Source organism: Lynx rufus, unplaced genomic scaffold (assembly GCF_022079265.1).
Source record: "Lynx rufus isolate CCGP_SWC_20201006 ecotype Redwood Valley unplaced genomic scaffold, mLynRuf1.p SCAF_4, whole genome shotgun sequence".
Lineage (NCBI taxonomy): Eukaryota > Metazoa > Chordata > Mammalia > Carnivora > Felidae > Lynx > Lynx rufus.
This window is the reverse complement of record NW_025814856.1, coordinates 65,467,427-65,487,711: the sequence shown is the minus strand read 5'-3', so window position 1 is coordinate 65,487,711 and position 20,285 is coordinate 65,467,427. Positions and strand designations below refer to the sequence as shown.

The following is a 20,285-nucleotide window of genomic DNA, read 5'->3' as shown; positions in this document are numbered from 1 at the left end:
CCTCCCACACTGACACCTGACATCAAGGTCTCCTGCTCATTCTTAGCAACAGGACAATAAACCACTTAGTAGTTCAAAACCTTAACTAATCTTTCTTAAAAACATTTTCCGACCACGGATGATTGTCCAGGGATATCCCCCATCATGCTGTAGAGTATCTTGGGGTCTCATTTCTTGCTTGCAAAAGAGACTTATCATAAAACAGCCCGCCTGCATTCATTCTAATCTACTGGCGGTCAGGAGAGACACGTGGCCTGATCGTGGTGAAGTGCGATCCTCAGATTACAGAAGGAAAATTTGCTGGTGGCCGGTCACACCCTCTGCAGAAACTGAAGAGAATGGATGGAATCTCTCCACAAGGTGGGCGGGAGGGAACACGGAAGTGGTGTTTATGCCCATTAAAAGTTAGAAGAAATAACTTGATAGCATTTTTGAATCACGTTTTGAGGTCTTTGTGTTGAGGTGCTAAATATCTTCTTGGTCTAATTCTAGAACAGAATGGATCCATTCTGGCTTATGCGCCCCCATCTGTCCCTCTACCAAACCCTGGTAGGGACAAGATGGGGCATAGACTTTGAGGCCAATTCAGATACATATCGAAGTGCTTATAGCCCCATCAAAAATGGTGTTTTCCCGCCTAATCATCCTGTTTCTCCCCAAAGTTGTGGCTCTTTGGTTTCCCAGGCAACCACTGAAATCCATTGTTTTTAAAACTTGGTCTTAACAACAAATGGATGTAGGAAAAAACCCATATATTTCAGATTACTGTGGCATATTGAAACTATCCACAGAATTTCTCTTCCCTAATACTCCACAAAGTGAGAAAAAGAAAAACCCACGCAGTTCACTTTGGCAATGAGCTAAATAAAAAAACACATTCTAATGAAACACATAGTTTTAAAAAAAATCAAGGAGCAAGGAAAGAAAATTCTGGCGTGAGACATACAGTAAAGGGTGGCTGCTGATCTCACTTCTAAAAACCTCAAGTATGAGTCAACGAAGTCCTCAGGGTTCTCCCCAATATCCTCTTTTCTGTAGGGAGCCAATTCAAATACACATCCTCTTCCATTTCTGATCCCACAGCAGTGGAAACCTCTGCTAGCAAGAACCAGGTGAGTGTGAGGTTGGCTCTCTCGATAGGAGTGAGGTCTTCTAGGCGGTAGCTGAGGGGAAATGGCCCTAAGCCCCTAGTGTCCTTCTGTGGGGCTGGGAATCATGCTCCAGCCAGGTATAGTGAGTGGTAGCTGGTTTAGGGCATTTGACCAAATCTCAGAATGAGAGAGAGAGAGAAAGAGCACACAGAAAGTCTTTAAACAAAGACTGCACTTTGCCTCATCTGAACTCCTCCTTCCCCCCTATCCTTGGCATTCTTTCAGGATTTAGAAAAGTCGATAGCTCTCACAGGAAAAAAAAAAAAAGCCTCACATACAGTGGGAAAAATGTCCAAACGTCAATCAAGCTCTATCAGCCCAAGGAGAATAAGCAAGTGACAAGAAATGTCATGATCACCATGAAAATACTTTCTAGCAACTCAAGGGAGGAAAGGAAGTAAAACAGACCAATAAGCCCATCCTAGGAAAAAAGCTCAACTCAAGGAAGAGAGGAAATGTGTCAAAATTACTTTGTGAGATGGACTCCATAAAAAAAAGCGCTGAAAGACAGCATGCTAAAACAACAGAAAAGAGGTGAAAAAAGGTTTCAGATCTCAAGAAACAAAATGAGGTCCATTTATCACAGAATGAATCCATGGATTAGAAGCAGTAACAGAACATAACCTACTAAAAATGGAATGACTGACAGAGGAAAAACACAAGGTAATAAGTGTGGAAAAATGTGAAAAAAAAGACAAAAAATAAACTGAAGGAAATGCTAACAGATATGGAGAACAAATTATCCAACATAAGGACAACTGGTATCCCTGGCCAAGATTGCAACAGATGGAAAAAAAAAAAAAAGATGTCTACAAGGAAGATTATTTCTCAGAAATAGAAAACAGGGGACTCCCCAGATTAAAATGGCAGGAAAGTTTTTATTCAGAATGCAAAATACCAAGACACATCCTAGTGAGGCTATTTACCTTTTAGACTATTTAACTTAAAGAACTCTTCAGGTGTTCAGAAAGAAAATGGAAGTCACCTTTAAGAAATAAATCTCAGACTGGCCTTAGACATCTTCACGGCAGCATTCAACTAAGCAATGCCATCATGGCACCACACAAGGTCAAGACAGAAAGGCAACAGGCAGACATCCTCAAACACATGGCAACTGTGGAAATGGAGCATCTATAGGACCTCCTTGAAAAAAAAAAGTTGCTTGAAAGTTAAGTCCAATCAGTCAAGTGATTAATCACAATAAATAGACTGAGTTGGGGCTTTGAATCTATTTAAAGAGAGAGTTAACGAAAAGTAGCTAAACTTCTGTGAGAATTAGGATTATGGGAATAGAATGTGACTATTAGGAAGCAGGACGATGTAAAAATAATATAATTGAACACTGGGGAGTAAAATTGTGTCTTTATTTCCCAAAGCTGTGAGTCAGGAGATACTGCGTAAATGGAAGCAAATGGGTTAAAAACCCGATGAAGCTCATGTTTTTCATGGTGCAGTGTATCTTTTTAATCTTAGATTAAGTCCTCTAGAAATATCTTTCTGCGAGAAAATGTTCGTTTGAAGATTGGCTATGCCTCCAGTTTTATTGGGTTCTTGTTCACCTCTTAAATTTAAGACATTCACACAAATGCTATTTGCGTTTTGAAGTAGCATGTGTGATATGACAGAATCTTTACGGAAGTATTTATTCCACACCTGTCTATCAATACACCTGTTCATCACCCTAGCCCCCCACATACATACATATGGATAAAAAAACTTTTAGAATAATGCTCAGCTACTCTTAATATTGACAATTTCTGGATGTTGGGTTTTTGGGGTGATTTGAAAACATTCATCTTTGCCTTAAAAGTCTTTATATTAACCACGTGTCACTTTCATAATGCAACATGGTTGTTTTTTACTTCCAGAGAAAAGAAACTATACCAAGATAGTTATAACAGGTAGAGAAAATGTTAATTATTGTTATGCTCCCCTATTTCCTCTCCTGTATTTAAAAAACTTCCCCAATCACCAAACAGACGAAGAACACAGCCTTGCTGTGTAACGTGACCATCCCCTTTCTGATGGGGCTTCATCAATCCTGTTGTCTTCTATCTGATTATCCCGGGGGGTGAGATCTTTGGTGACACAATGGTGAGCAATGTTCCTGGCAGAGTAAGTACTTACACTCAGGCCAAAATTCAAGGAAAAACTTTTAACCATCGATCCCGTATCCATTAAGCAAAATTATGGGTCATTCGGAGCAATGTCCCTGTGAAAATCGTGGCATCTTACAATTTTAAGGTGCTTTCTCAAGTTTTGATCTTTTGATCAAAAGATCAAGGATCTGATCATCCCTTTTGATCTTCAGACTGGCACTGGGAGGGATGCAGGGTAGGAGGCATCACACCCATTTCACAGATGGGGACACTGAGTCCAGGGATGTGCTCAAAGTTGCCAGCCAGTCACAGCTGGAGCTGGACCCTGTCCCCAGGTCTCTTGAATGTCAACCGGGAGGTCTTTCGACTGCACCACCACTGGCCCGTGTGTATGATAACGAATGATAAGAACCGCACTCCTACACACTTCAAGAATTCCTATAAAGGATAAACTCAGCATCTAGAAGTTAAGAGGGACCCTAGAGACCCATCTTTTTCTTTTCTTTTCTTTTCTTTTCTTTTCTTTTCTTTTCTTTTCTTTTCTTTTCTTTTCTTTCTTTTCTTTTTTAATTTTAGAGATGGAGAAGCTGTGACAAGTTAGGAGCGGTTGATTAAAATTCCATTGAATGGAAGTGAGGACAAGGTAGGCATTGGGGGGCAAAAGGAGGCGTTATTTTAAATATGCTGAGTTGGCTCAATCACCAATATTTCTTGGTTTTCTTGGGAAAACCCATAACAGCATGCACAGCTGCTCCTGAGCCCTTCCTTCCAACCTCCATGCTGCTGTCCTTACCCTACCCGTCACGCTTCTGTGCCCCCTCCCCTCTGGGGACTTCTTTCTAACCTTTGCTGGGCTTGATCAGAGCTTTTTTTTTTTTTTTTTTTTTTTTAACACGGAAGCATCTAAATCTCAAGACAATGCCTAACTTGGGGCCTCCTCCCAGGGGGCTGCAGGGGAGGCTCACGGTTAGTCTGGTTTGGGCTGAAACCTCCAAAAGCTAAAACAGGTTGCAAACATTCATTGCCAAAGTCCTCAGCGGGACTTCTCCAGGTTCCCAACCTGAAGGAGAAGTCAGACACAGCTGGTCAGGGACCAGTCACGATCCTCAGGCACGCTTGCTACTGGGTCTTTCTTTGCTCCGTCTCCCCTCATGGTGACCTGGCCACTGTCCTCTGCCTCGCCCACTGTCCCCTGCACACTGCTCACTGCTCACTGTCTGTGAACGCTGAGTTCTCACCTAGCACAGTGCGACCTGAAATCCCACCACAACAGCCTAGCCTGTGCTCAAGGACCTCACTGCCCTTCTGCTCAGGAAATGCAGCATCTCTGTCATTCTCCCCGACTAAGAGCTCGCATTCGTGTGACTCCCCACATGGCATCTCTGGCCAGTGGTTTGCAAAAGTGTTTTAAACTGAATCCTTCTTTCCCCCACCTATGACAAACCTCTGAAAACCTCATCAAAGCCACAAGAACTCGGCCTCTCCTTTGTCCTCCCCGCTTCCTGCTGTCGCATCTGTCCTCTGGAACCCCAGGCCTCATCAACCGTTAACCCCATTCTAGCCCCATCCTTCCCCAACACACACTTTTTACATAGGCTCCCATGTGGCCCCCACACCAGAAAGCCCTTGAAAATTAGCAGATCAAAAACAGAACTTTTTTTTCCAGAAACTGGCCTTATCATTTCTATAACTGGCATCTCCCTCTAAGAGAGTCACCACGACTCACGGCTTCCACTCCCACCACCTGCCCTGGCCCCCACGCCCCTGTCACCAAGACTCCTCTCTGCTCTGTCCCCTCCCTCCCATGCCCCCATGCCCCCACTGTCCCATCCTTCTGGTGCAGTCAACCTTTGCATATGTGGTCTCTATTTTCCAAGGTATGGCGCCCATGAAACATGTCAAAGCTCTCTCCCACCTACTGAGCTGAGGGTGCATTGCTCACCTCAGCTCTCAAAGACCATTGATTCCGTGGCCAGAGCTCTCCGGGAGAGCTTCCCTGAGGGTACGTGAATCAGCCCAGAACAGGTCCTGCTCCTCAGTCAGCCCGTGTCTTCCATCCACCCCAGCCACCAGCATGACCATTTCCCTACGCTTTCATCTGTCTGTTCAGAATCCTCTCCCCTTCTTCCACTATGAACAATGTGCTGAAGTCCTATTCCTCCATCAAGGTCACTATCAATTGCATGAAGCTTTTATTAATCATCTTCCTTTCTGGCCATGACCCTCCCCTCATGGTCTCTTTCCTGGCCATGACCCTCCCCCCATGATCCTCCGTCCTGGCCATGACCCTCCCTCCACGATCCTCCTTCTTGGCCATGACCCTTCCCCCATGATCCTCCTTCCTGGCCATGACCCTCCCCCATGATCCTCCCTCCTGGCCATGACCCTCCCCCCATGATCCTCCCTCCTGGCCATGACCCTCCCCCGATGATCCTCCTTCTTGGCCATGATCCTCCCCCCATGGTCCTCTTTCCTGGACATGACCCTCCCCCCCCATGATTCTCCTTCTTGACCATGACCCTCCCCCCATGGTCCTCCTTCCTGGACATGACTCTCCCCCCATGGTCTTCCTTCTTGACCATGACCCTCCCTCCATGGTCCTCTTTCCTGGACATGACCCTCCCCCCATGGTTCTCCTTCTTGACCATGACCCTCCCTCCATGTTCCTCCTTCCTGACCATGACCTTCCCCCCCACGGTCCTCCTTCCTGGACATGACTCTTCCCCCATGGTCTTCCTTCTTGACCATGATCCTCCCCCCACGGTCCTCTTTCCTGGACATGACCTCTCCCAGCATTCTCCTTCTATATTATCCTTATGATAACAGCTGAGTTTCACATTGAGACTTTGTAAATGTTCTCACATCCATGATGTTAACTAATGTCCACAAAACCCTGTGAGGCACACAACGAATGGAACCAAGGTTAAGTAACGTGACCAGCTGACAGCATCAACACGTGGCTGTGTGCAGACACTCCCAGGTTGGGCCCCCAGCTTAGTGCACTTCCACTCTTAAACCAACCTAAATAGCTATCATTCTTCCCGCACCTGCAGCATGAGGCCTGGCGATGGTTACTGGTGCATCTATCATCTACACAACAGCAAGGTCCTAGAGGAAAGGGACACTTCGATCTTCCTTTTATACCTCAAAGCACCTGACACAGGTAGAGATTCAATGGTGAGAACAGCAATCGTGGCTGTGCCCCCTTCTTTTCTGGACACGTCTCATGGGCTGAGTTGCTATGTGATTCAAAGTAGCCCATGTAAGGAGTGTTATGAACTTCGTGTGAAAAATGAGCTTTCGAAGTTCAGCAAGGCTGCTCGGGCAGCGGGTGAATGGGCTGTGTGGAGAGCCCCTGGCCACGCTGGACCCATGTTCTTGGCTCCGAGCACACTGACCCGGCCAACCCTGTCCACAGGCAGATCTCCTGGGTGCCCAGGAGGCTGCAAGACCACATCTAGGAAAAACTGCCAGGAGAGGAATTCATTTTTAAGAAGTCTATCAGAAAAAACTCCAGGGGCACTGGGGTGGCTGAGTCAGTAGAGTGTCCAACTTCTTGGTTTCGACGCAGGTCACGATCTCACAGTTTGTGAGTTCGAGCCCCATGTTGGGCCGACAGCACAGAGCCTGCTGGGGATTCTCTCTCTCCCTCTCTCTCTGCTCTTCCCCCACATGTGCTCTCTCTCTCTCAAAACATGTCAATAAACATGAAACAAAGAAAAAACTCCAAAATATTTAAGAAACGTGAAGCCTACCAATTTTTTTGCTCTGTAAAAAATGAGCTACTTTTTCTTCCTTCTACTCTCAACTAATTTGCACCTGAGCCGACAACACCCGCACAGTTGTTCGTTAAGAGACAGCAAACGTTTGACTCTTACCAACAAATTTCTGAGGCATAGAGCTCTTACGTTTGGCGACGTTACTTGCTAGTCTGTCCAGCACGAGGGATCTCTCTGATCCTATCTTGCACAGATCTTCTGCCATCTCACTGTGATTAGCTTCTTCTTTAATGACTAAAGTCAAAGACAGTTAGAGAGGCCAGTTTAGAAAAGCTTACAATGAAAGGATTCGGTCGCATCCAGCATTAAATCTGACATTTGTTAAGCGCCTACAAGAGCCAGGCCCTTCGCAAGGATTATTGCTAATCTCCCCGGCAGCTCTTTCAGCCGGGACAGAGGCTGCCCACGGCCACCTGCTAATGACACCTGCCGGCCGTACGTTATCTCCCGAGGCCAAAGGAACAAACACCATCCCTGTCACCAGAAGCGGGATGGGATTAAGCAACTGTGTCCCTCGGACGAGTCCTCTTAACTTTTCCAGTGCCCCCAAATCCACTAACTCAGTCAGTCCCGACACCAGCCTGCTGAGGAGGATCAAAGCACTACCTGTCAGAGCTAGAAATGATCTGAGGTTCCTACGCCATCGACAGGCACCGCGAAGGGATGTGCAGAAGGAATGTGGCCGCCCAAGATGCTACAGCGAATCCGGGCAACATGGGGAGAGAACCCAGAGCTCCTGATCCCTGAACACACAGCAAACTCTGGGAAATCAAATAACACCTGCAAACTGTGGGAAAAGCTAGACCCTGGGGGGCTAAATGTTGATGGAGGGAGTATTCCTAGCTGACCTCCATTTTTTCCATTTCCATCTTTCTTTCCATGGTTGAAGAGACAACTTTGTCTCCTGCAGAGTCTGCCTATATTCTAGTTTTTACAGTTGGGTTTTTGGGGATAGAACGTTCATGTCCCTGCAACGTATTGTAATATACGAAGAGCTGAAAATGCCAATTAATTACATTCCAAACAGTTAACCAATCCCTCTGGCACCACTTCTGAATGGTCCGCTTAAATCCCACTGCCCTATTTCTCCCTCTCCTCCTTCCCCAGATATGACATGCTGATTTATCACAGGATCTATAGGATCTTCTGTTACTATTCTCAATTTCTATCTATTCTCCCAAAGAGCCCCACGTCATAGCTACATTTTAACACAGCACGACACATTACTTTTCCTTTTTCAACCATGCCAATTCTCTCATCTACGTTTCCAGATACACTTCACGATATTCCAAATTTTATGTTGGACCCACGCCTTGATTCGGGAAGATTCGTGCCCGCAGTGTCTGACCCTCCCCCTCTCCAGTGTTCCACGTTTGCTTTCTTGCCTCAGCACGGTGTGGTAGCTTCCTTCATTATGCCCTGCACATTACCTGCTAAGATGATTTCTAAGTATTTTATGTCTCCATTGCTATTATGAAGGCCGCTCTGGAAGCCTATATTTCAAATTGGTTATTATCGCCGGTATATGTAATTTTTTAACATCAGAAATGCGTGTTTCCTGCTCAATGAGCAAACATAATAACCCACACCCTGACTGGTATGAAGGATACACACAAAATCCATGAAGCCCAATTCCGGGGGTGTGCACATCTGACCTATGGATTCCACATGCTTGCCCACATGTCCGTCCTTCTTGGCCAAGCAGAGCACTGTGGGTGTCTTCCCTGCCCAGGGCCACAGGGCCTCCTGAGACCCTCGGGGTCATCATAGTGAGGGACAAAGGAGTCCCAGACTCCCAGATCAGTGGCATTTCCCTGCAAGAGCTTGTAATACGATCTGTGTACCTGAATGATCATCTTCCAAATGCTCGAGAGAAACTTACTTCATCCCTAAAGGAAGTTGTGACGGATGACCAAGAAACCTTTAACTAACTAAAGCTACATTCAGAAAAATTAAACTCTCCCACATCCTAGCTGGGCTAGGCTTTGCTTTTACCTAATCCCAAAGAATGGCCCCAACCTAAGGGGATCGAAGAGGGAAGAGGGTGTCTGGGTGCCCACGGGAGCACTGAGGGGGCTGCTCTCCGGCTCTGTAGGGAGAATGGGGCTTGAAAGACACACAGAAGGCACAGGTTCGACCAGCCCTGGCACAGCAAAGTGACCAAGACCCCCCCTGCCCACACCTCAGCAGCCCACTGCCTGCCCCCAGGATCCCAGATGTCATCTTGCAGGACTCTGACTGAAGTGCTTTTATGGATACCTTCCACCCCCTGGGCAGCGCTCACCACATGCCTGAAGCCTTCTTATCTCCTGAACACAGGGACATAAGGACCTATCACTGCGGTATTCCAAATAATCTGATCACCCAAGGGAAGAAATTAGCATTTCAGGGCTGCGTTGACTCTGCCTATGGGGTAACGTACATATGGCTGACACACAGGCTCACTGACATGGACAGCCCGTGGGTGACACGTGTCTGCATTCTCTGCCCTCATTTCTGCCAGGTTGGCCGGGCAGGAATTAGCACTCCTACTTGAGAGCCCGGGGTCACATTCAAACCCAGGTACAGAGATGCAACTTGAGCCCAGGTCTCAGGGACCGCCAGGAGCAGCCCGCTGTGATCTCCCAGCGTGTTTCTTCGGTAATAAAATAGCGGAGAAAACCAATGCGCTCTGTCTGTGTCTCCTGTTCATTCTGTCTTCTCGACTCCATGTGTATGGCTCTAGAGGGACATTCAGATCACTGTATTCAAACAGGTCAGTACTGTAGGTAATAAATTGCAGCAAATATCTGTTGGGTCGACAAATGGCTTATTTGAACATGGATCCGTCCATTCTGGAAACATACATTTCAAATTGGTTATGATGGCTGGATGTGCAATTTTTTTTTTTTTACATCAGAAATGGTGTTTTTCATTAAATGGGCAAACATAAGGGCTCACATCCAGATTTACGTAAAGGATACGCACAAAATCCATAAAACCCATTGTCACCGGTCTCTCATTTGACCTACGGAGCCAGGATGCTTCTTCACGTGACCCTCCTTCTCGGCAAAGCAGGGCACTGTGGCCCTTACTTCCAAGGCCCGTTAATTTATTTTTGGCAGGAAAATACAACATCTAAACAAAGTTTAAATTTTATTCTAAAGGAGCGCCATCATCTCTGAACCTGTAGACGCCATCTTGGGGGTTGGCCACAAATTGGTGACTAGTACATGATTATTAGGATTTTCCTATCTAGTCTCACCTGCTCCAGTAACCCTCCATACCTCTCCTTTCTAGAAACAGACACCAGACTTGGAAGAGAGCTAAATGATAATTCAGTGGGATCTTCCCATTTTACAGGTGACAAGAGTAAGGCTTGCCCAGAGAGGTCAATGGTCAGCCCTCAGATCCACAGCTAATCGGTGAGGCAGGCAGTGCTAGAACCACAGAGGTGCTGCCACATAAAACGTTGCCCCTTGATGCCCCAACTATCTGACTCTTGGGCCTCCGTTCATTTATTTTTTTAATTTTTTTAAGTTTATTTATTTATTTTGAGAGAGAGTGAGCAGGGGAGGGGCAGAGAGAGAAGGAGAGAGAGACCCAAGCAGGCTCCACACTGTTAGCGCAGAGCCCGACATGGGGCTCGATCCCCTGACCCTGGAATCATGAGCCTGAGCCGCAATCAAGAGTCAGATGCTTAACCGACTGAGCCACCCAGGTGTCCCAGAATTCCACTCTGACTGTTTGTCTCTCCTGTTCTCACCTGTCCTTAATCTGAATCTCTTGCCCATACCTCATGCCTCTCAACTCTCCATTTCACATGGTTAAGAGAGTAAGTTTTGTCTTATGTGTATTTCACCACAGTAGAAGTACGATAAGCGATCACACAAAATTTAAAATCACAAAAGCGACCCGAGTATTCCCTGGTGGATTTCCTTTATGAGCCATTCATTAAAGCCAGAAAGCTGAGTGAGATTTAACAAACTTTCGACCCTTAATTTCACTTCTGCTTCTGGGTCCCGTGATGATTTTTCCAGCGGTGGCGTCAAATAAACCGCGTTTGTAAGGAGGTCGGCTTCCATTGACCTATTCAGACATTTCTTACGTCTTAAAAGGTTAGAAAGGTGCCTTTTATGACAGCGCTGTCCCTTGGAGTAAATTCAGCCTCCTTCGACACCAGCGTGAGCGTCCTTCACTTTACATTTTCTAAGATCGGAGTCAAGTGCCACAGGGTGATGTGGTGCCTCGGGCACCAAGGCTCATAAGAAAAAAGCAGCCTTTCCTCCAATCCTGTGATAGCCGCAACCCTCTCGACTGTCAGGGTTTTGCCAAGGAGCTCACTCGTTCCAGACAGGTGCCGAAACGGATGAACGAAAACCCAGCCTGAAAGCTTTCATTCGATCAACTTCATGAAAAGAAGAGTTTTTAAGACAAGATTTCACATCTTATTTTGAGGACTAAGCACAAAGAAGCAATCGATACTCCTGGTTTAGTTAAAAAAAAATTCCCCAAACCAAGAACCGCCCGCCCCCCACCCCCGGCAAAGTTTCTGGGGTCACTATTCTCTCAGACACTTCCCCAGCTTTCAAGAGGGAGGGGTTCAAGGTCAGGCTCTCTCTGGTGAGATGAGGGCTTCAAAAGTCGGGAAGCACGGAGTGCTTCTGCCAAAAACGTCCCTCGGTCGGGGCGGTGGCGGCTCGCACGCCTGGGTTGTGCACCCGGCGCTGTGTGCCCGGGGCCCTTCTTCGCTGCGTGCCGGGAGGGTGAGCCAGCGCTTACCTGGGTACAGCGTGCCTGGAAGGCCCATGCTTTGCAAGTAGTTGTGGCAACGCTCTTTATGTTCCTCTAAAGAGCTTCGCTGTTTATAGCTTCGGCCACAATATCCACATTTGTGAGGTTTACCAACTGCAGAAAACACAATCGAGTTCAAGACCCCAATTAAATACTGGCCTTGGTGTGATGGGAATTCATGCAATACAATCATTACCGAAAAAGGCAAAGAACCCCTCCCCTCTTGAGAGCTAAAGTGGACTCAGTCAAAATTGCCAAATTTAAAAATAGGAATGCCCAGGGGTTTCGCTGAATGTACCAAGAACTCGTGTGACTCTGGTTTCACCTTAATTTGCCCACTGTCCTAACTCCCAAATTCTCTTCTACTGAAATCACTGTTCTTTAACTGGAGGAAATGGGCCATCACCATGTGATCGCATGGGCACCACGTGGGCGGAGACGTGAGGGATGTCCCCGGTTGCCTGGAGGATACACAGATGCTCCCCTAAAGTCAGACTCGTCCATGTCTACGCTGCGGGCCAGGTCTGGCAAGACACTGGTGACAGATCTAAATGCACCCAAAGTGCATTCAGTTCCAGGATGCTAAACTGGATAACTTGAGGTCTCGAAGATACCACAGTGGATAGTGATGTGTTAATGAAATGAGCATTTGTTTCCAAAATGTATTTTCCTGTTCTAGCTTCAAAAAGCTCTGTGTTCTCCCTAAAAGCTTAAGGATGGCGTGGTCTCTGGATCAGCCCTGACCAACAAAACTCACTATGACGATGGATGTGTTCTTCATCTGTGCCGTCCAATGCGATAGTCATTGTACTGTTCAATATGGTGGCCACCCGTGAACCACTGAGCATGCAGAGTCTGGCTACAGTCACCGAGGACTGAAGTTTTGATTTCATTTAAGTTTAATTGACGAAACTTAAATTTAAATGCCACATATGGCTAGTGGCCACTGCTTTAGGCAGTGCAGTATCTATAATGAGGTTAGTTCCTCCCAAACTTTATGGAGCGGTATTTTAGGGAAAGAAGACTCACGCCAACAAATTCATATCGTGCCCAAGCTTAATGACTTTCATAGACAGCGCTTTAAGAGACGAGATAAGTAAAGTATCTTTATTTACGTAAGGAATATAAATTTCCATCCGAAGACCAGAATCTTCTCCTACTTCCTTCTCATGTTGTTAGATTTCACATATCTGAATGTATTATATAAAAATCAATACCATCCAAATCGGAATGCTTGGTAAAATGGTTCAACCAAAGCTCGTACTGGTTCCATCTCTTCCTTAGGTAAACAGAAGCAATGGTTAGAGAAGACTAAGACGAAATGTAAAATTTGACCTTTGGAGCATTTCACAGAGGAAGAAAAGGATCCATCCCTACCTGTAGAAAGCATCGTGTCCCTAACACCGGGGAAGTAACCTGGAAATGCACTGTGTTGCCTAAAATACACCTTGAAGCACAGCCCAAGATTCTGAAGGGAAGAAAGTCTCTAGCTTGGCTTGTGACTTCCAAAGAAGGCGGTGAGGAAGGAAGGGCCTCCTCTATCCTGCCAGACCGCCCCACCCTGTATCAATCTGGGACAAAGCTATAGTCACATCTCGCCACTGATGTGTCGTTGGCCTTTGGAACCTCAAGCCACCACCAGCTGCCAGAGGAAACTGTGAGATGGATCACGGTTTCAGTGGAGTTGGGAGGGAGGCAGTGGGCCACTTCACTGTGGCCCCATTTGGGTTTGCAGATGAAGAACGAAGTCTTCATTTTATTCTAGTGAAGTCCTCTTATGGAGCCTCCATCAGCATCTTTTCCGAGAGCTGTGTGGCTCCCTCAGGTGGCGGAGTCACCAGCAGCCCTGGGTCAATGGTATCGTATTACCTACTTGCTCATCAGCGCATCCGTGATAGAAACAAGCTGTCCAAAGTCTACCACGCTCCTGCATAATTACTCAAGTAACTGGCCGTGCTTAGAGCAGGGGACCGTCATGCCTCGAAGGACGTCAGCGGGCATGGAACCAGAGTGGCCTAAAGTACTGCATTGGATGCTCCAGACTTCACAGTAGGAAGGAAAGAAAAGAGAGAGGCATCACTTCAAGGTTCAAGGACTGCCGTGCAGGTGAGATTTCGGCTGCCAATCAGAGTAACTGGGGATTATGAGGACACGGTTGGCGTCGCCTGAGGATGAGTCTTGGTGTCTTCCACCTACGTGGGGTCGTGGTTCCTACCGCCTCAATGGGGTACTGTTGGCAACCGTGCTGATGTCCACTTGACCTGCACGGATGACGGATGAGAAGTGCCTCTGCCCTAGACCACCCAGACGGTCTGCTCGTCACATCCGAAACCTTATCATTTCCCTGCACACCTTCCCTTCTTGGCGGGGGGGGGGGGGCGGGCAGCACACAGGCTCCTCGTTATTGACACAGGTGAACACTGAAGAACACTCACTGTCGCCCTCCTGTCCTCCGGTTTGGGGTGGGCCATCTGTTCCCCCTGTCCCCTGCAGCACAGCCCTCCCCGCCCCCCCCAACAGGTTCCAGGCCCCCCTGGGGGGAATGGGTGGCTTCGGTCCCACCATCACCCCCTGCTGACCTCAGTTTTGTACAGCTCCTCTCTTGGAAGATTTTAAGTTTTCTAATTAAAGAACATTTGGGGGATCGGCATGGAGAGGAGGTGTCATGTCTGGACCCCAAAAGGGAATCGGCAGTCCCAGGGCCCCTGTGACCACCTGCTTCGCCTCCTCGTGAGCTGCTGCAGGTACCCGCCGCCCCCTCCCCCAGCAGAAAGACTATGAAACGCTGGCTAAAATGCGTCCCGCGCCCCCTTCTAGGGTCACTTACGGATTGATGCGTTCGTGTGCAATGTGTCTGAAGGTAAACCTTAGAAACTCACCTTCCACTGTGGACTCTAGCCCCTCCTTCTATTGGAAGTCTCTCCTGAAACCTCCCGCCCTGCCCTGGAGACCGGCCGTCCCCTCCCTGCGCTCCCACCGTCCCCTCAGAGGCTGGCGTCACCACACTTGCAGCACGTTGGTGCTTCGCTACTGCCCACCTGCCTCCCCCACAGAGCGTGACGTCCCTGGGCGCTCAGTACATACTCATGGGCCACAGAACGGGGCACAAGGAGAGGCCACTAAAGCCTCACTATTAACTACACTCCTCACACCTGGGAGGCAGCATCCCTACCAATGGGGACAGTGTGGCCCTGGCGAGGTCTGGAGGGAGCTGGTCTGAAGCCTCTTCCTCCCCCAAGTGGCCTCTTAGCTGAGGCGTGACTGGCTCCTGACACGAGTTACACAGTCGGGCTCACTCAGGGCAGTGTCCCCCTGGGGAGCGGGGGGACAGGCGTGTCCCCAACCAGGACAGAGAGCGGTAGGCCCTTCTCGCGTCATCGCTCAGCTTTGCAAAGTAACTATGCCCGTGACCGCCGCTCTGCGTAAAGCAGTAATACGAGCGACTTCGCAATTTCGATAAAGACATGTACTTGGGAACTTTGGGGACACGACCCGCGCGCCCCGTGGAAAGCACACGGCTGGCAAAGCCGCTTAGAAAAGCCTCACTTACCTGTCGAAACACTCTCTGTAAATTGGGACTTCTGTGCGCGCGCGTGTCATTTCCCACCCACATCATCTGGTTTAGGGGGAGTCAAACTCGGGGACGGGGGCACGGATGCCCAGGGTGTGTGGGGGTGTTCCCCCCCCCCCCCCGGGCCGGGCCGGCCTGCAGGGGGCGCTCCGGCGCGCGCGCGCGCGCGCGAGCGCACACACACACACAGACACACACACACACACACACACACACACACACACGCGCGCGCCCAGTGGACCTACCGGAGTGCGTCCTCAGGTGGCCAGTGAGGGCGTCCCGCCGGCGGCACGCGTAATTGCAGAGATGACACTTAAAGGGCTTCTCCCCAGAGTGCAGCTTGATGTGCCGAAGCAGGTTGCCCTTCTGCGTGAACGAAGCCCCGCACTGGTTGCACTGGAAAGGCCGCTCGCCTGGGAGGAGGAGAGGGGATCGGTGAGAACAAAACTCTGCGCGCGCCCGCGCGCGGGGACAGGTGCAGGACCCGCGAGGAAGTTGCTTCCCACGGGGGCCCAGTGACTTCCACCCGCTGCAGGTTTGATAGAACACGAGGCTTTCAGACTAAACCTGCCAGTTCCTTAACGCTTCACTGGTTGGGTCAATTTGATCTGAAAATCTAATTTTTTTTCCCTAAATCAGAATGGCACATCACAATGCAAATTCAAACTCATTTAAATAAAGTGACTGCAACATTTTGTGATGAAGAGCCACTCTTCCTGATCAGCAGTTTTGGAATAAACCAATATCCAATTTTGCGTGTTGTGGCATTTGGTGGGGTTTTTAATGTGGCTTTTTTCAAAGGGTCTTTAAAATATGCCACTGAAGCAAGCAAAATAAAAAGGAAACTCATTAAAAATGCATTTCAGGATCACAAGTTCATTTCAGCGTTACATTCTTATATTTAAATGAAAGGCACTTCATTATAACTGTTATAATAAGTTCTTTTCATTTACATTTTCCCTGTATTTTCCCTTTCAATTTCTTCTCCATTACCTGTCTGTCCCTACGCAGGCAAATCAGGAAGGAGACAGACAGAGAGAGTGTGAGGCTGAGAGAGAGAGAGAGAGAAGGAGAAAGATTGAATAAAATAAGTTAAGAAAGAGAAGTCCAAAGACAAGTCCCTAATCCCCCCCCCCCCCAAATGGTAGGGCATCTAAGCCAGGGCCACATGGAGGTCTCTGGCTTTTTCCTTTTTTGCTTTCCTCCCCAAATCCTGAACCCGTGAAGCTCTCGCTGGCCTCTATGCACAGAAGATAAGTTGTATTTTCAGTACAACTATTCTAAGAGATGCACATGACTTGCTATTAGGAATTCTGGGGATGTTACAGCTGGAGTGGTGGCCAAGAAAGCATGGGACCCTCTGCTGGATGTGGCAGTGCCTGACTGTATGCGGGGGGACCCCACAGAGGGACACACGCGGGCATCTGTGGGAAAGAAACAGGCTACTGAGCAGTCCTGGGGCTCGGACTCCCTCCCGCTCCAAGCTGGTGACCATCTTGCTTCGTTCTCGTGTTAGAAGAAGAATATACCTGTCAGGCTTAAGCACACATTAAAGCTCTTTTGGAAACAACTGCTTTTTCTTTTCTTTTCCTTTTTTTTTTTTTTTTTTTAGAAGAGCTCTATGCGACCACAGTATCTGGTGTTGAGATACCATGAAAAAAAAAAAAAACTTCCTGGTAACGGGTTTCTTTTTTTTTTCTTAGGAAAAAAGACCGTGCGAAAATGCGTCTTTAACAATGTTCCCAAATGATTGATGTGGTTTGGGTGAACGAGACAGAACTCTGACCAAAGTAGAAGCATGTCCGGTCCTATGAAAATCACCACCAGCTTCGGCGTAAAAGTTTACACGGGCACCTGGATGTCATGATGGTTATTGCTTTTGTTTTCAGGCAGGGCGGGCGGATGTGCTAGTCCAAAAAATGAAACTAACGTGTGATTTTTCATTGCAGGCTGGGGGTGGGGGGGGGAATGCTGCTACCAAACAGGGCGTATTCGCTATTTCCCCAAATCTGTATCTGGGTCGCACTTGGCTGGGCAAAGAGGGTTGAAAGCCAAGCAGGTGAGAAGGTGACAGTAAAACCAACCAGCAAGAATGAAGGAAATCCCTGAGATACAAGCCCGCGCTGGGTCAGAAGATTCCAAGAGCTGGTGGCCAGGTGACCCTGAGAAGCGTCCAGGAGCATCTGATGATCTATCAGAAACACTTCTGGGCCGTCGTCACCCACGTGCATGAACGTAGATATTTTAACTCCGAGCAGGTGCAAGGGAAAAGAGGAGTCAGTGGTCCCTGGGGGCCGGAGACCCGGCAGGGTGGAGCGGGTTACGTCAGGGTGCACCTTCAGCTGGACATTCCGGAAAGGCAGTCAGTAAAGAATGCTCTCGCCACGAAACTGCTTCTAATAAGGGTGGAGGACTCTTCCTGGTGGCGCGGATGTGTCCTGGCATGACCCAAAGCTAGCCAGCTGTGTGAGGTACCCCCTCCATGCCGATGAGGCTGGGGTATCCTGCGGTGGACATAGGAGGGGCAGGTCATTAAAGCCATGCTTCCCTCCCCGCCCTCCAGCCCCCTTCTGCAGAACAGGGCGGGAAGGAAAGAAAGGCGGCCGTTTCTTCAAGAGTGAAATCTGTCTTCTAATGTGAGTCAGTGGTTCTCGCGTCTCTTGCTGAGCCTGGCGTCTTAATCCCGCTGGCCGGCTTTCCTTGGAAATCTATTTGTTTCTGATTGCCTGGGCCGGCATGAATATGTAACGGGGGGCATGGAGACTCGGAGGGAGCGTTCTCCGAAGTGACAACACAGTGTTCAACTCAAGGCAGTTTCCCTTTGGAGCTGCTAACAGGAAGGGGGGCACCGCCCCGCTGCTGGACGGCAGAACGCGGTGCACGTTATTTGTGTCTCTCTGTTCGCCACTGTCAGCTGCTTGCCTCCTGTGGGTCCTTCGTTCGTGTGGTGTAGCTAAGTGAGATCAAGGGTCCCAGGGCTGGATGTCTTTTATGTAGTGGGATCAAGATTTTATTATCCTGAACTCAAAAATTAAGTTCATCTCAGTGACTGTGCAGATGTGCCACTTTAGGGACTCTCTGGAAGAATGTTTGAGCCCCCGGGGAGCCTGGGTGGCTCAGACGGTTAAACGCCTGACTCTTGATTTCGGATCAGCTCGTGATCTCAGGGTTCGTGGGATTGAGCCCCACGTTGGGCTCTGTGCTCACAGCCTGGGATTTACTTGGGATTCTCTCTCTCCTTCTGCCCCTCTCCCCTTTGCATTCTCTCAAAAGAAATAAATAAACATTGAAAATTTTAAGTGTTTTTTTTTTTTAAAAAGGATGTTTGAGACCTTTTGTACAACTTAATGGGTAAAAAACAAAGTCTTCATGGATGCTTCCATCAAAATTTAAGAGGGTCTACCAGAAGAAGGTAGATTAGGGACGCCTGGGGGCTCAGTCAGTAAAGCATCTGACATCGGCTCAGGTCATGATCTCCTGGTTTGTGAGTTCGAGCCCCCTCGTCCGGCTCTGTGCTGACAGCTCAGAGCCTGGAGCCTGCTTCAGATTCTGTGTCTCCCTCTCTCTCTCTGCCCCTTCCCCACTCGTGCACTCTCTCTCTCTCTCTCTCAAAAATAAGCATTAAAAAAAATGTAGGTAGATTAAAAAATATACACCTGAGCTGCAAGAATGAACACATGCCGACTGCAACCGTACCTTGGAGCAGATCGTAATTTGCTGCTGATGCACTGAGCGTTTTTGTTTTACAGATGGGAGCAGAGTAGGCCCGAGACCGTACCCGTAACCATAACTCTGATGCTTTTCTTTATTGTTAAAGCTCCCATCATTTAGAATAATAACGCTGCATATTTGCATGGCGGGGTTTCCCCTGCCTGGCATGCCTCTTTCACAGCACTCTCCCCTGTGATTCTCACATTCGCCCTAAGGTGTTGGCGGGGAAGGCGCTGCTACTACGATGCAGTTAACATACAGAAACCGAGCAGCAACACTAGGGAAGGAAGTGGTCGGGTCAGCCAACAGTTCAGACAATGGCACGAACAGCCCCTCACCGAGGTGGCGCTATGGGGCGCAGGGCGGGGAGACTGCCCCTGGGGGCTGCCATTTATCGGGCAAGGGAACCCTGGGGCGCCTGGCTCCCCTGGCCGTGGGCAGGTGCAGGCCTTGGCTTCCGGGCGGAAATCAGCAGGCTGGGCCCGGGCTCCCGCGTGAAGAGCCGTCTGAAGTGGCAAGGCTGACGGTGTGCTCCTGGCCGCACGTCCTGCCGTCCACGGATGTGCCGGGTCTGGGCTCCAGCACCCCGCGCGTCCTCTGCGGTGTGCCCCAGGGTCTGCATCTTGGCGTGATCTCCCGGTGATTACATGGCCCCGGAGTTTGAGAAGCCTTGCCCTTGAAGCAGTGGAAACGTGGAGAGTTCAGGCTGGGACGGAGGCCTGGCACAGCCCGCCTTTTCTAACGTCATTCCGCTCGGATCCCAGGAAAACGGACACCTTTCTAGCACGTCTAACGTACCGAAACCTAGTTTGCCCAGTGTGTTTCTGGAACTCCCTGTGACCCTGACCTCACATTTACGGGGGTGGGAATACACTGTGAAGACAATCCACGGGCTTACTGTTTCAGTCTGGTTGTTTGTTTAGTAAAAGCCAAGCCAGGAACCATAACATCGGTGGTGTCTCTCTGTCCCTACTTCTGGAACGTACTCCCTCCGTGAGGGAAGCGTGGCTGGGATGTACCTGGGTGCTCAGCGCTATCTGTGGGAGCGGAAAAGGCCGCTGCTCCTCTGCATATCCAGACTTGGCAGGTTTATTCATTAAATGCAATTATTCTTTTTATCGCGGCCGGCAGTCATTATATTTCGGCAATTTAGTATGCCAGAATTTGATTCATTTATCAAATATTTATTTAAGAGAATTTT

At 48.6% G+C, this 20,285-nt stretch overlaps 1 protein-coding gene across 12 annotated transcripts in view; it reads right to left on the bottom strand.

Moving 5' to 3' along the window:
* The window catches only part of IKZF1 (IKAROS family zinc finger 1), a 98,591-nt gene that overhangs the window by 2,402 nt on the left and 75,904 nt on the right, over positions 1-20,285 (bottom strand). For 5 of the 12 annotated variants that reach the window (XM_047097481.1, XM_047097479.1, XM_047097480.1 and 2 more), the window contains 3 exons: positions 15,619-15,786; positions 11,791-11,916; positions 7,129-7,263 (listed from right to left, as the gene is read on the bottom strand). In XM_047097481.1, the coding sequence (XP_046953437.1) occupies positions 7,129-7,263; positions 11,791-11,916; positions 15,619-15,786 (429 nt within the window). The remainder of the gene's footprint in view (positions 1-7,128; positions 7,264-11,790; positions 11,917-15,618; positions 15,787-20,285) is intronic. The other 7 variants (XM_047097485.1, XM_047097487.1, XM_047097490.1 and 4 more) reach the window with 4 other exon arrangements.